The sequence below is a fragment of the Argentina silus genome (genome assembly GCF_951799395.1).
Source record: "Argentina silus genome assembly, chromosome: 16".
NCBI lineage: Eukaryota > Metazoa > Chordata > Actinopteri > Argentiniformes > Argentinidae > Argentina > Argentina silus.
In genome coordinates, this window is record NC_139670.1 from 12,091,929 (window position 1) to 12,108,869 (window position 16,941).

The window sequence follows — 16,941 nt, forward strand, 5'->3', positions numbered from 1 at the left end:
ATGACAGGGATGTCGCTCACTCTGCTCTCTCCACAGGTTTCCCTGACTTTGCTGGTGCTGCTGATGGCTGCTGCCTCAGTCCCCACCAATGGCAAGAACAGGACCAACTTGTCCAGGCTACTGATAGGTTTCCAAGCCCCCAGGAACATGTCCTTCCCCTTTAGTGCACTGCGACTGGGCTCGGCCATAGAGATAGCTGTGGAGAAAGTCAACAAGCCTTCCTTTCTGGGGAACTACAGTCTGGATTTTGTTTACATGGACACTGATTGTGATGCCAAGGCCTCCCTGGGAGCATTCATTCATCAGGTGTGGAAGGAAAACATGTCAGCGCTCTTTGGTCCCGCTTGTCCAGAGGAGGCTGAGGTAGGCTTCTTTGTTGACGAGATACTAAGTGCATGGATTGGAATAGATAGAGGGCACAATGTGTTAACTCCTTGTAATTCAATCTATATGTGAATTTATAAAAGGATGTGTAGATACTTTTAAGCAGCTAAGACATACAGTGTACTTACTTTATAATGGTAAACATACAACAATGTTTCTATCCAAAGTGTAAAGATGATTTCAAACCTCAAAATGCAAAAGTGGCCTAATGTCAAGATGAGTCTATGTCCAAGCCATTTGTTACTCCATGTACATCCAGCAACATATGTCGAAATCACAAATCAATGTAAACCATCTAATTATATGATTTTATTTAGTGCTTATCTTTTCCATTCATTTTCAATGGAGGCATATAATATATGTACATATAGAGTAGCTGGGTCAACACTTTAGACCACTGAAAACATCTGAAGGACTAATTTGCCTGCTATTGAGGCGTATACATTCAGTGAAAACATTTGCATGAAAATCAAAGGAGATGCATAATTAGAGTACTGACAATTAACAATAAGCATTGTTGTTTTATTGTATCAATAAGCTGAATGTTTGCAGTATTTTCTTTGTGAGGACATTTTACATTGTTTTACAGGTCACTGGTCTTGTTGCATCCACTTGGAACATCCCAATGTTTGGCTTTGTAGGTCAATCCTCCAAAATAGACAACGATGCCATTTATGACACTTATGTCAATGTTGTGCCCCCCATTAAAAGAAGTGGAGAAGTCTTAATCAAGACGCTGCAGTACTTTGGGTGGAACAATGTGGCCATGATTGGAGGGGGATTAGAATCCAATACATGGGACAAAGTTGATGCTCTCTGGAAGTCTGTTGAGGATCAGCTCAAAGCTGAAATCACAGTGATGGCGAGTGTCAAGTTTGACACCAGCAATATTGTACTTGTCCACAAAAATGTCAAGTACATCTCGACACTTGCAAGAGGTATGCAAACATACACCCCTCCCACACTATCCTCGTGTATTATTGTACCGTGTGTAGTATGTCTTGTTCATGTATAATCAATATAATTTAAGTAAAATAATAATAATTCATAATTAATATAATTATTCAGTAAAATAATCATTACTCATTCAATAATTGTAATTGATTGTATATTATACTTATATAACTGTGCTGTCAAACAGACAGTGCTGTCAAAGTGGTCCCCATGTGCTGTTTTAAATGGTATCAAACCCTGAACGGAAGCTACAAAAGTCAACCGGGTGGCTTTTTGGGTCTTAGGATAGGTATACAGTATCAGCACAGTATCTCTTCCCTCCATGACACCATTTGTATGGTTATTATTGGTACCTCTTTTCTACAGTGATTGTGATTGTGACAAACGCAGAAGATGCTATGACACTTCTACTGGAGGCTGAGAACCAGCACCTGATGAATGGAGATTATGTGTTTTTCCTTGTGCAGCATTTTGAGGTAAGTCACAATGTGGTGAGTACGCCTTAGAATGATGCCACAGGTACATGTCTATTGAAATACACACATTAAATAAATACTGTATTGTGGTTAGTACATAGACTTATGTACATAGAGTTACCACCATAAACATATTCGCTGCTGTACTGTCAAAACAATTGCCACAGAGCAGATGCCAAAGGCATTTTTTATTTTATTTCTTGTTAGAAGATTAACTTGGTGCTAGGCATGACACAGTGCTGTAGCATCATCCTGTGATACAGCTAGAGGTCAGATTCACTTTACCACAGCAACGCATGAAAATGTCACTTTTTAAAGCCACTATTTTTATATAATGTAATATGTCATCAGTCCTTCACCCTCATAAACACTCATAATGTAAAATTCAACAAAAATGTTTGTCATGAAATAAGAATATTGAACTTTATTGAACTTTAGACTGGGGCTGACAATTACTCTTGGGTGTTCATGACTCACATATTAACTGAACTGAACTATCATAGCTGGCAGTTAAAGAGACATCTCAATGTGTGGCAGGATGTTGACTCAAGTATGACCTCTGCTGTTCACTCAGTACACTACAACTCTGCATGTCAAGGATAGACGTTGCAGAAACAATTACTATATTAAGACACTGCAACATTGCCTGCTTTGCTTATAATGACCTTTGATTGCAATGTTGTTACTAGCTTTGTTGTAACTGTAAAGTCTGTATACTTTGATAACAGGTTTACCCTGTGAGTCATTTGTGGGTCCAATTATTAGTCCAAGTCCAACTATTTAAATCTGTCATTATTATTTCTATTATTCACCTTCTAACTTTTTTTATGTCATGTATTAAGCTATATTCAAATTACAGTTCTATTGGTTCATTGGGCTTAAGATTTTCCACTTGGCCTAATTCTTAGACCACATAAGCTTAAAATACCAAATCAGCTATTTGAAAAAAAAGAAAATCGGACTAATCTTTGTTCCACCTTTGACTTAACCAGGACATTTTGTGGAAATATGCCATGAGTAACAGGGATGACCAGGCAGCCATGAAGGCCTTCGACATGACTTTTATCATTGGCCAGAAGTCCTACGACAGTTATGAATACTATGATTTCTTTGAGAAAGTCTATGAGAGGCTGAAGACAAATCCTTTTTATAGCAACCTTTCATCGCAAAGAGAGGTGAGAACATGTTAATTAGATGAATTTTGTGTGACACTAAAGTGTATCTTATTCTGTGATAAGCATGGCAAAACAGATACTGTTGGTCAGGATGGTTTCCTGACCATGTGACTTGAACAGCAAAAACCCCAGGCCCTACCATGCTACTGATCATTTTATTATGATTACCATTACATCAAAGGACACAAAACATGAATACTTGAATACTATTACTATCCATATGGTTAACACTGTATAATAATGTTCAGTAATAATGCATTTGTAAACTGTTTGTAAACAATGTACTCCCCATGTATTAATCATTAGTAAATGATTAGACAGTAAGCAATCTATAAATAGTAAATTCTGCTTTTATAAACACTATTTTAACTGATTTATTAATGATTTATAAAGGAGTTATTATTGACTCAAGATAATTTATAAGGCATTTGTTAATGGTTGGCTTACCATTTACAAATGTATCTATATACAGTATACCATCAATCAATCAATCAAATGTAGGGGATATAAGGCGGAGTAGACTCAGCCTGGAAGATTTCAGGATCTGGAGTCTAGTTTTGAGGGGCCCCTTGGACAGATAAGCAGAAAGAGGACACAAGATTAATGAAAGCTATGTTAAAGCATTGGATCCTGCTGTGATCTCCAGGTCAGTCTGTACTCTGCCTACCTGCACGACGCGGTCCTGCTTTACGCCATGGGTCTGAAAGAGGTCCTGAAGGACGGCAAAGACCCCAAAGACGGGCGGGAGCTGCTCAAGAGACTGAAGAACAAGAACAACATCCGATTCTATGGTAATAGTCATCCCTACCACCACAGTGCAATCCAACCATGATGATGATGATGATGGTGATGAAATTTGGCATCCGGCGTTTAAAGTAGTTTACATAAAGGATATAAAGTGCACATAAAGGAAAAAATGGAGGCTGCTGTGAGTTGAGTTTTCAATGAGATGTGTGTCTTCATCATTGGAGTACATGTACAGTACAACTTTTCTCTCACTGCATGGGTGGAAGGGAAGCTGTGGAAGTTTCAGGACTGTGGAAGTACAGGCAGAGGTGCCTCAAGGATAAGCTTTGCATTTACAACTAGTCTGCATTGTGTTACAAAACCAACTAGCCAGCCTACAGGTATCTATACTCTTGTCTAGTCGAGGGGTGCTCGGCTGTGTAAAAGGTTCTGCAACTGGTCTGGATGTGTGTATTAACGTGAAAAGTCGGAGTATGCCACCTTTTGCTTTGATGACAGCTTTGCACACTCTTGGCAAGTTTGTGTCCATACCGGTACTGTGTATATATATATATATATATATATATATATATATATATACCTCTATATTTATTTATTGAACATTGCAACCATTTGGAGCCTCACAGACTTTGTATGTGGTGATCTGTCCATTTGCAGGAGCCTCTGGATTGGTCCACTTCGATGAGGAGGGGGAGAGGAACTTGGACTACTCCATTTATAATATGCAGCATACTGATGACACCATCAAATTTGTGCCTATCCTCCATTATGAGAGCCACACAAAATCTATGAGGTGACGCACATGGTTTTACCAGCCATGAAACTTTTTCATGGATTCCATGCACAATTATCATTATAACACAGTGCATTTACTTCTAGATGTTCTCACTTTGAATAGTAGCTGAAGTTAACCATTATTCATATTTATTATCTATGGTCTATGAGCATATTTGAAAATATTTTGAAAAACTGTTCTGACATTTCAAACTTAAGCTAATTTATTATAAAAGTAGATTTGACCCCTGCTACAGAAATATAGATGACTTCAGTTTTGTCCTCAGAATGTTCACACTTCAGTAATTTTTGCAGTGAGGATGATGCAATGGCTTTGATTGTCACATGGCACAAGGCTAGGAAAATTAATGTACACAAGTAAATTGATGATACTACTATATGTAAGCAGGTCTGGATGGTAAACATTGAGTTTTTTGGTGACGGTAACGTGTGTTGGCAATACAAAGGACGCAGGTTTGAGACTCCTGTGAGCAATACTGTTTGCAGCAGTGTGACATACAGTATACCTTTGCCTGTTGCATATACCTTTCGGCACTAGTTACCAGTTGTGTTGAAATCTACCAGTACTAGAAAGTATCCATTATCTCCATTTTGTCAACATCTACTGAGAACCAACGCAAACGTGTTATTTAGAAGTCAATTTGTTCCAATGTAGGCCAACCTCAAAGTTTGCATCGGTCGTGTGGCCCAAGGGAAAACCCAGTGATACCCCAGACTGTGGCTTCAACAACCAGCTCTGTGAATGGCTATACAATGGTAAATCTCACTTTTTGGTTTGCCTGCCACGCCCCTTGTCAGAGGGGCCCCTTTATTCATTTATAAGTTAAAGTTGAAAAGCTATCATTATTCAGAAAACAGATACCTTACCTAAAAGAATAATATACAGTTAGGTCCATATATACTTGGACTCTGACACAATGTTTGTTATTTTAGCTGTTTACCAAAACATATTCAAGTTATAGTTATATAATGAATATGGACTTAAAGTGCAGACTCCCAATTTTAATTTGAGGGTATTCACATCCAAATTGGAGGAAGGGTTTAGGAATTACAGTTCTTTTATATGTAGCCCCCCCTTTTTCAAGGGACCAAAAGTAATTGGACAATTGACTCAAAAGCTGTTTCATGGACATTTGTGGGCTATTCTTTTGTTATTTTTTTATCAATTAAGCAGGTAAAAGGTCTGAGTTGATTCCAAGTGTGGCATTTGCATTTGGAAGCTGTTGCTGTGAACACACAACATACGGTCAAAGGAGCTCTCAATGCAAGTGAAACAGGCCATCCTTAGGCTGCAAAAACAAAAAAAATCTAGCAGAGACATAGCGGCAATATTAGGAGTGGCCAAATCAAAAAGAATGAAAGAAAAAAAGAATGCACTGGTGAGCTCGGCAACACAAAAAGGCCTGGACATCCACGGAAGACAACAGTGGTGGATGAACGCAGGATCCTTCACATGGTAAAGAAAAACCCCTTCACAACATCCAGCCAAGTGAAGAACACACTCCAGGAGGTAGGCATATCATTATCCAAGTCTACCATAAAGAGAAGACTTCACAAGAGCAAATGCAAAGGGTTCACCACAAGGTGCAAACCATTCATAAGCCTCAAGAATAGAAAGGCCAGATTAGACTTTGCCAAAAAACGTCTAAAAAAGCCAGCCCAGTTCTGGAAGAGCATTCTTTGGACAGATGAAACTAAGATCAATCTGTACCAGAATGAAGGGAAGAAAAAAGTATGGAGAAGGCTTGGAACTGCTTATGATCCGAAGCATACCACATCATCTATAAAACCCGGTGGAGGCAGTGTGATGGCATGGGCATGCATGGCTTCCAATGGCACTGGGTCACTAGTGTTTATTGATGATGTGACAGAAGACAGAAGCAGCTGGATGAATTCTGAAGTGTTTAGGGATATACTGTCTGCTCAGATTCAGCCAAATTCAGCAAAGTTGATTGGACGGCGCTTCACAGTACAGATGGACAATGACCCAAAACATACTGCGAAAGCAACCCAGGAGTTTTTTAAGGCAAAGAAGTGGAATATTCTGCAATGACCGAGTCAATCACCTGATCTCAACCCAATCTAGCATGCATTTCACTTGCTGAAGACAAAAAACTAAAGGCAGAAAGACCCACGAACAAACAACAACTGAAGACAGCTGCAGAAAAGGCCTGGCAAAGCATCACAAAGGAGGAAACCCAGCATTTGGTGATGTCCATGGGTTCCAGACATCAAGCAGTCATTGCCTGCAAAGGATTTTATTTATGATTATGTTAATTTGTCCAATTACATTTGAGCCCCTGAATATGGGGGACTGTGTATAAAAATGGTTGCAATTCCTAACTCTTGCAATCATTCTGGCCCAGTTTTTCAGCCTAATAATGGCTTCCTTGACTTTCATTGACACCTCTTCGGTCGTCATGTTGACAGACACCAATAGCAAACTCTGAAGGCAAATGCAAAGCCTAGAATCAATACTAGACATTGACAGCTTATGACTGCACAAATGATGTGACGGAACACACCTGACAAACCAGAAACACCTGACAAGCCAATTGTCCCATTACTTTTGGGTACCCTAAAACAGGGGGACTATACATAAAAAGTGTTGTAATTTCTGAATGGTGAAACCAATACGTACACAAATACCATCAAATAAAACCTGAGAATCTCTACTTTAAACCTCATAATTGTTTGGTTTAGAATGTAGAGCCAAAAGAACAAAAACTGCTTCACTCTCTCATTACTTACGCAGGGCACTGTAAATGTATAGATGTTTGTACAGCACCATAACTATGAAATTGTGGATTTGCTGCCTGGTCTTTTTGAAACAGATGTATCCTTGGTGATCTTGTTGGTGGCTTTTCCTGTCATCGGTGTGTCAGCTTTGGTGGGGATTGGGATCCTCCTGCTGCAGAAAGTTCGGCTGCAGACACGGCTGGATGGCTCTTGCTGGTGGCTCATCAACTACAGTGACATCTCCATTATCAAGGAGCCCAAAGTAAGACAATACAATAAAATATGACTAGTGGGCCACCAGAGGTCCCTCACAAGTCACAACTAGATGCAAGCACATACATGAAAACATGCACAAATGTGTACACATACATAATTCTTCCAAAATGTGCACGCACACATGTGCGCGTGCACACACACACACACACACACACACACACACACACACACACACACACACACACACACACACACACACACACACACAGTATACACACCAATCTGCATTTGTTACATCTGAACAGACAATGTTTAGACCCTCCCTAAATGTGTATGAATAACAAACAAGTGTCCTGTATGTGTAACCTCCAGGGGGTGCAGACACTGTCTGTGAGCACGACAGCCAGTAAGAGTGGAAGTGGAGGCTCTCAAACCATCTTCTCCTCCCACAGCTATGGCCTGAAGGATAATGCAGGGAAAGAGCAAGTCTTTTCCACTATAGGTCTCTACCAGGTACAGTGACAAATCTACACTATCGACATCATTAGGTGTCTGTCTACCAAAAACACTGATTTAAAATGTTTTAGAACCATCAGTATTTCAAAAAATATAACTTATACCTACACAAAATCATCATGCCAGACCACCAACAAGACATAAACAAAGACCAAATGCATTTTAAGAAATGGCACTTGACATTCGATGATATTCCATTATTGCAGCATTACTTTGATTGGAAGCTACACATGATTAGAAGCTGTACATCATTTGTAAAACAAAGTCTCCTATGACAACCAAAACATTAACAATGGAGTAATACATCCTTACTACTTTGGCTATAATTAAGTAAAACTGTTGTTACATTCTCACTAAAGTATTGTGTATGTAATATTTATCATTATCATGGGGACTGAAAATATCACTGTGGCTTTAAGCCTCAACCAGCTTTTCAGACATTGCATTTGAAATAATGTTCTGGCCATTACCATAAACCTGCCACTGTACCTAATATAACTTTTGTTTTGGTCAGGGCAATCAGGTGGCCATCAAATACATGGGAAACCAAACTCTCAGTGATTTACGGAAACCATCCATCGTCACAGAGCTCAATATGGTAAAGGGTAACACTTTGCAATAAGTGTACATGAATTAACGTATGTACACTAAACTAATGTATAGTAGTAGTTAACATTAGTTAATGATGAACAGATATTTTAACAACAAACTGACAACACGTATGTGGACTTAGGTAATAGTTAACAAATACATGAACAAATGGTTTATAATAATGTAATTATGCAAATATAGCCACAGAGCATTCTGGGGATTGCCGAATGATGTAGTTTTTTGAGGTTTTACCACTATTTGAAAGTTTTATTTTCAAGTAAAGTTCTACAAGATGTGCTTGAGAGTTACAGTATGTTGGACTATTTGTTTACAAGGATGTCAAGTGTGACTGAAAGGGTGATCCACCTCACTTGGTGGTCCCTTGTAATATAATTAATAGCAGTGACATTATGAATTATTCTTAGTCATTAACTTGGTACCTAATTAACTTAGTCATCATTAACTAAACTATGAAATGTGACATGCCCTTCTTGAACAGTAAATATTTACTTTAGCATCGTCATGAGTAACTAGCTACCTGTCAGTAACAGCCAGATCGGATCCTGAGACTTCTGAGCTGGTGAAAATCTATACATTCATAAAAGCTGATTTAATTATCTACATTGAATTAATTTAGTTTAAACTTGAGGTTTTGCAACATTTGTTATGCAACAAACATACATGCATAACAAAAAGTAATTTCAGTCTGACTTTACCGACTAAATCAGTTCATGTTAATTCATTTACCCTCATTGTAAAGTGTTATCATTTGATATTATTATTTCTGTAATCTGGTGACTCTTATGACTCTGTGCTCTGGTGACTCTCTTCTTCCCTCTAAAACAGATGAGAGAGATGAAGCATGAGAATTTGGTGCAGTTCTTTGGGGTTTGCGTTGAGCCCCCAAACATCTGTATGATCATGCAATACTGCAAGAAAGGCAGCCTGAAGGTAACCACATGGGATTGACATTCATAGCTTTTGTGGCAAAGAAAGCACAAATCTGGGAAGTAGAGTACAGTACTATGTAGATATACAATAGACAGACAGACAGATAGGGTTAAATAAGTTGTGAAGAAAGAATATTAATCCTCTATTATTGTTATTTGACTTCAGGATGTTCTGAGATGCACTGACATTGAGCTGGAGTGGATGTTTAAACTGTCCTTCGCTTATGACATTGTCAATGTAAGTAATAATCTGTTTGGACTAGAGACCCATCTAAGAATGACCAGACAGATTCCTTAGCTGGTTTCCTATTTTGAAATGGCACTTAAGTATCAGCTAAATGTCTGTTAATTTTGCACTCTTGCTCCTTGCTGGGAACTTCTACACTCCTTAAAAGCCGTTTTACAGTAAATTGTTACCGGAGTAATGTATTGCTGGGTATGGTTTTGACTCCATTGATTCAACAGGGCATGGAGTTCATTCACAAGAGTAGCCTGAAGTCCCATGGCAACCTGAAGCCAAACACATGTCTGGTGGACAGCAGACTCCAGGTCAAACTCTCTGGTTTTGGCCTGTGGGAGTTCAAATATGGGACCAAACACAAACTTGCCCCTCTGGAGAACCCCAAATATGAAGGTCAGCAAAAGTTATTTTTCCAATACATCCTGTTGAGGGCAATTTTTTATGAGGGAGACCTGAGGGCAAATCCAGTAAAGACATCATATTTGTTGTGACTCCCGTTCAAATGTTTCAAGTTCTATTGTCATTTAGCCACGAGATGGATGAAAGTGTCCTTGATGTGCTAATAAATTAAATGCCCACACTGATGATACTGTTGGGTCACCACAAACTTGGGTGGTTCCTGTTCAATGAAGATTATTGTGATACATCTGAATGATATGCAAGATGTTACCGTGGTGGGTTTGTGCTTCCTGTGATAGTGTCATACCCCTGGAAGCCATTTACAATCTATAGATAAACCTATTAAAAAAGAAGACCATGCATTGATCTAATTGGCTGATGCATTCCCAGCTAGTAGGAAGTCCCCCCCTTATTAACAACATGGCACTCCTGATGCTGTCACAGATGCAATGAATGGGAAAGATAGCATTTGCCTTTTCTTGGGATATAACTCTATGGGTAGATAGACTGACAGATAGCTAGCTAGATAGATAGATAGATAGATAGATAGATAGATAGATAGATAGATAGATAGGTACTTTATTGATCCCCGAGGGGAAATTAAGGTGTTACAGAAGCTCACATCAAATAAACTAAATAAAGTGACAATAGAAAAATAAAATAATAAACTAAAATATACATCTATATACAGTAGAACAGTCCAGTATGATTTAACATCCCCCTGCCTGACTCTGATCACCCCGATCAAGCCAGCCAGAGGAGGAGTTCTATAGTCTTATTGGAGCAGGCAGAAAAGACCTCCTATAGCGCTCCTTAGTGCAACGTGGTTGTAATAATCTGCTGCTAAAGGAGCTTCTCTGCTCTGCCACAGTGTCATGTAGGGGATGGGAGGGATTGTCCATGATGGCCAGAAGTTTCTCATCCTCCTATTGGCCACATCGTCCACAGAACCAGCTTTCCTAATAAGCTTTTTCAGTCTCTTGGTGTCACCTTCCTTGATGCTGCCCCCCCAGCATACCACCATGTACAGCACTGCGCTGGCCACCACTGACATGAAGTAAAAAAAACATATACTGTAGCCCCTCCACCATCTATGCATTCATACTTCCTGAATCAGTCTGTTCAAGTACAATGGGCCATTTTAAGTTATTCAGATTTCATAAGACTATCAAACCAACAGCCCTTGCCACTGTGTTGTAGAGTTGTACTGGACGGCGCCAGAACTTCTAAGGCAAGCCCATCACCCATTCAATGGCACACCCAAGGGGGATGTCTTCAGCTTTGCCATCATCATGCGTGAGCTGATCTGTAGCTCAGAGGTGGGCCCATACCATGACATGCACCTGGAGCCAAAAGGTGACCACAGTGATTTATTGATCGATTCAGGTTTGAATGACTGAATGACTGCCCTTGACTGTCCCGAACATGGACACACAGTGCTGCTGTATAAACAATTAAAATCTACAGCTGTAAACATGTACTGTGCACTGAATTCATACACATAAAATATATCTCATATATTGCACCTTGTATTGCATGCTGCCTATGCAATGTGTATTGTATTGTAAGCTGTGTTTCACTGCTTTCTTTCCAGAGATTATCAAACAATTGCGGGACCGTCTCTTAGGAGAGCCCCTCAGGCCAACACTGTCTGTCCATATGTGTGACGAGGGGCTCATCACTCTAATGAAGGCCTGCTGGAGTGAGAACCCTGACCACAGACCCCCCTTCTACTCCATCAGGAGAGGGTTGAAGGAGACTTGCCCAGACAGGTCAGTCAGAAAGCGACCAGCTCAGACCACTCAGGCTAGAATTGTCAATGACGGAGGATAAACCTGTCAAGTGAGTTGGAGAGGAGAGACCTGCCTAGACTGATTAGTTAAAGGGAGGGATTGAGCGTATGTGCAGCATGTGTATATCTCCGTTTCTCCAAGCTATGCTTGGGCAAACGTGGTAAGCGTTAGCTAGATAACAAACTATAAAGGATTTGGAAAACTTCACCTTGTTTGATTGTTTATTCCAGTTAGATAGGTTAAGAGCACACTAATCAAGACACATAGAGAACAGCCCAGACAGGTCTGATAGGGAGAGACCAGCCCAGACAGGGAGAGACCAGCCAAAACAGGTCAATCAGGTAGAGACCATTCTACACAGCCAGTTAAAGAGACCATCCCAGTTACAGGGGCGACCAGGCCAAATGAATCAGGATAGACTAACTTGGCAGGTAAATTATTAAGAGACCCATCCAGACCGGTCAATCACAGAGAGACCGTCAGCCTATTGTTTTGACTATGTTGACCTCTTCTTTTCCAGCAATGACAGAAAGAACAGACTAGTAAATAATCAACTTCTAACGTTTCAGTCATGCTAATATCCTCGACAACATGGTAAATAAGCTGGAGAAATATGCAAATCACCTAGAGGAGGTGGTTGAAGATAGGACCAATCAGCTTATAGCAGAGAAGACCAAAGCAGACAAGCTTCTCTCCAGCATGTTACCAAGGTAAGACTGACATTATACCCTGAAGCACTCATCCCAGCAAACAGAGAATGTTCTCAGAACATTATTAAAAAAAAACATTCAAAAAAGGTTTTGGAACACAACATTCAATTGTGTTGTTCCAAATTTTAAATAATACAACATTCCCTATAATTGTATTCTCAGGTTACACAGAAAACTTTAGTCTCACTAAGTCAGACTCTCCAGTCAAATGGAGAGTCTGACCTGGAACCGTAATGTAAGTAGGGTTAGGAGGCAGTTAATTCAGGTTAATTTTTACCACCATCACATCTTCTATTGACGAATAGAGAGTTGAGGAGATGCTTCAAATGGAGGAAGATTAACACTGCTCACCTGTGAAATGATAGCATCGAAAACATATATAAGCTAACTCCATGTTTTCATTTCGTGCAAGTCGGGTTGCAAACATAGGGCAGGGCGGAATGGAAGGGGCATCGCAAGTGGTTAAGGCAAAAAGGTAGGTGGGTGGAGACTTGCTTAGGTTGGAAAGCCTGGGGAAATCCTTTGCAGAAAGTAGCTCCAAAGGGGTGGAAACCTGTTTGAAAGGAGTGACGCCTCGCAACACATTAAACCAATCAAATATACTGTGCTTGGACAGAGCTCCAAAAAACAGAATTCAGTTCTTCCATTTTCTTCAATGTGGCAAAATAGCATCGGCAACAACTCTCTGCAAAATAGTCCTACCCGGTCAGAGAAGACGACGCACATAACAGCAAACAGCCATTCTACGGGCATGTGGGGGAGGGATCTTGGAATGTAACATCCAATGAAATTGCGGGCACATTCTCCCATCGCTCAGTCCAGTTCAATCCAAGCCAGAACTGCTAATTTAAAAATCCCCAGACCTCCAAAAGATTTTATTAGTTTTTCCCTGTGGCGGTGGTGTATTACTGGTGCATCAATAATGCCAGAAGCATCGCTTTAAACACAGTATGCACGTACTTGATGATAATTTATCAGTCCTGGCCTGTAACTTCAATGACTCCCATGACTTGACAGGTACATCGCGGACCAGCTGATGGCTGGGAAGTCGGTGGAGCCACAAGGTTACGACGTGGTGACCATCTTCTTCTCTGACATCGTGGGCTTCACGACAATGTGCTCCGTCAGCTCCGCCTTGGAGGTGGTAACGGTCCTTAACGACCTCTACAGCCTATTCGACGAAATCATAAAGCTCTACGACGTCTACAAGGTAAACTATTACACAGTAAACTTTTAATGACAAGCCATCACAATCTCCAAGCTTAGTTTCTTAAAAAGGCTGGTTGGTGCATAAAACCTAGAATACCTAGGGGTGTAGGAGAAAGAATGAAGCCAACTTATGTGTAGACTTAGTCACTGGATGCCTTGTGCTTGTTCATGTATGTTTGGTAGGTATTGTACATATATTGTACATGTTATATTGTACATGTTATGTAAATAATACAGGGTGGTCCCTGCATATTATGTACACTGTGTCAGGTGGAGACTATAGGGGATGCGTACATGGTAGCCAGCGGGCTGCCCATCAGTAACGGTACAAAGCATGCAGAGGAGATCGCCACCATGGCTCTGCACTTCCTCTGTGCCATCAAAGTCTTTAAGATCCGCCATCTGCCCAAAGAGAGCTTGGCACTCCGCATCGGTATCAACTCAGGTTAGTATGAACATATTAGATCTATTGTACAGATCTTGTGGCTTTATAGGGTATGCACAACATAATTTGATGTACTGTGGCTAAATAACATTGCCTTGATATTGATTGACAAATTGTGTAAACACATACACTTCCAGAAATATATTGCATACAGTATGTATAGTAATATTATGTCAGATCAGTATCTTATAATGTTATGTCATAATATCATCAATTAACATGGCATGTGGTGCGTGTGTGTGTGTGTGTGTGTGTGTGTGTGTGCGTGCGTGTGTGCGTGCGTACGTTTAGGTCCAGTGGTTGCTGGAGTGGTGGGTACCACTATGCCTCGCTACTGTCTTTTTGGGGACACGGTGAACACTGCTTCAAGGATGGAGAGTAACAGCCTGCGTAGGTTACATCTTATTTTAGTAGCCTGGGCATTGTTTACTTTAACTTACCCCTCTTAAAATCATTCTGTTTACACTGTGACATAATAGTGAAAAGGGTTATCAAATACTGCCACGTGCACACTTCTTCTCCCATTATCGTGTTGCATTAGATTTTTCCTCTTACTGATTTGATCTGTATCTCTGCAGCCCTGAAGATTCACATATCCCAGAGCACTGCTGATATCCTTACCCAGATTGGATGCTTTGAGCTGGAGGAGAGAGGAGATATTGAGATAAAGGTTTAATGCACTGTTGTTTGTTTTTATTCTTAGAATGTAGTATATTTTACAGCAATGTAATGTCATTTTCAGTCTGAAATTATGTTTTTGCTTTAAAGGTGCAATCTGTAATTCAAACAACAAAGCAGTGTGTACGTGTGTGTGTGTGTGTGTGTGTGTGTGTGTGTGTGTGTGTGTGTGTGTGTGTGTGTGTGTGTGTGTGTGTGTGTGTGTGTGTGTGTGTGTGTGTCCATTCAGGGAAAAGGCAGTCAAAAGACCTTCTGGCTGATGAACAAACAGGGCTTCAACCCTCCTCTTCTAGTACACAACTCTCCCCAATCTCTCACCCACAGGTCAGTACAAGCATCATTTAATCTGTCATCTTTTCAGCTCATTGCAATGTCTATAGCTGTATTCTGATTCATGTTCTCCCATGGTCCCATGAGAGTGGGAGCACGGAGCACAGGTACAATTATGAAATCAGTGCTTCAGAGTTACCTATCAATAAAATGACATCACCTGAGGGGTATGCTACAAAGCAAGTAGCTAAACTTTGATCAAATTTAGCTCCAACTCAGGATAACCCATGTCACAAAGGTGGCTCACCCTTTAGCCAGGTAGATTCATATAGCAACTTATCCTGAAACTCTAACCTGCTCCAGGGCATAAAATCTTTCCCCCTCTCGCAAATAATTGCAGCATTTAATGAATTGCCATATCAGAGGCTTATTGCACAAAAGATAACTGATAAAAAAAAAATATATCGAACATTATCATTAACATTAGCTAAAACAACATAAAAATTATCACTGATACCAATGTAGGAGGACAGTGTAAACTAACATACAAATGCATTTGACACTTATCACATTAACTTTTTATTAAATAAGATGTTTCTTAGGCATTGTGAAGCATGGTGAAGCATCATGTTGGTTTTTCAAGCTGGATTCAAGCAAGTTAAATTAGCTGATGTTCATTGATTTTGGCAACAATGAAAATGTGGCATGGACTTTCTGCATTGAAATCAGTGTCGTTCAGCGCTACTCATGTCTGGCTTGAATTAGCAGCAGGTGTTGAATCAGGATCTTCATTTGTGACATCGAGAAAGCCTGAACCTGAATTTGACAATAACTCAAGCCCAATTTTTTGTCTTTTGAGCCATGGGGGAATGTTTTTGCTAGAGCACCTCATGTTCCTGCCCAGGTTCTGCCTCCATTTGGAACCATGCATCACTGTAGTGTGATTTGCTCATATTAAATGATGAAAAATACTTTAGTCAGTAGGTTCACTTCCATAGAATTCTATGGCTACTCCCACTGAGGTGTATCTGCACTGTGTGCAACAATAGCCTGGGGACGAGGTTAAGTCAATATGAATTGTTAAAATCATTGGGCAAAATTTGTCATTGATTCAAAATGCATGTTCTCAGCAATTTCATTGTTTTCTTGTTAACTTGACATTTGAACATGATTTTAGATAAGTGAAAGGCACATTTTTATTTTTTATTTGGATGTTCTCCTGTTGTTTCCGCCAATGGTGCCATTTAGCAGACTGGACTGAGTGGTCAAACTTCTCACTGAGGCCTTAGCTCACATCTTCACTAGATTGTGAAAGTGTAAGAAATTATAATTTTAGGGTGAATCCCTTTAAAAATGGGCTTGGTTCTTGCAGCTGTTGTTGCAATTGTTATTCTCTTATCATCACTCACAATATCTCACATAATATGCCTAGGTTTGTTCTTTTGATGTGCTCAATTTGATGTAAGCACAGGACTAAAACTAAAAACTAAAAAAGTGTATGCTTTAATCCTGATCTTTTCTTTTATAATCTTGGTTGTCTCACTCTTATGTCAAACCAGAAACATCCAAAGACCCAGAAAGCAAAGAGAGGGGAAGATGATCTATGACCACAATCCGCACCACAGAGACCACTAAAATACCAAGAGCAACACA

General features: G+C 40.0%; 1 protein-coding gene across 1 annotated transcript; it reads left to right on the plus strand.

Moving 5' to 3' along the window:
• On the plus strand, nt 1–16,923 carry gucy2g (guanylate cyclase 2g; the record flags this gene model as incomplete). The annotated part of the gene is made up of 22 exons (XM_083687663.1): nt 1–363; nt 974–1,322; nt 1,705–1,814; nt 2,807–2,989; nt 3,636–3,780; nt 4,394–4,529; nt 5,187–5,287; nt 7,366–7,532; nt 7,859–7,999; nt 8,517–8,600; nt 9,440–9,544; nt 9,710–9,781; nt 10,009–10,177; nt 11,384–11,539; nt 11,778–11,955; nt 12,546–12,686; nt 13,704–13,896; nt 14,166–14,340; nt 14,632–14,730; nt 14,919–15,010; nt 15,248–15,342; nt 16,848–16,923. The coding sequence occupies 22 exons, from the start codon at nt 1–3 to the stop codon at nt 16,921–16,923; spliced, it is 3,330 nt and encodes a 1,109-aa protein (XP_083543789.1).
• Between the last annotated feature and the right edge of the window lie 18 nt (nt 16,924–16,941).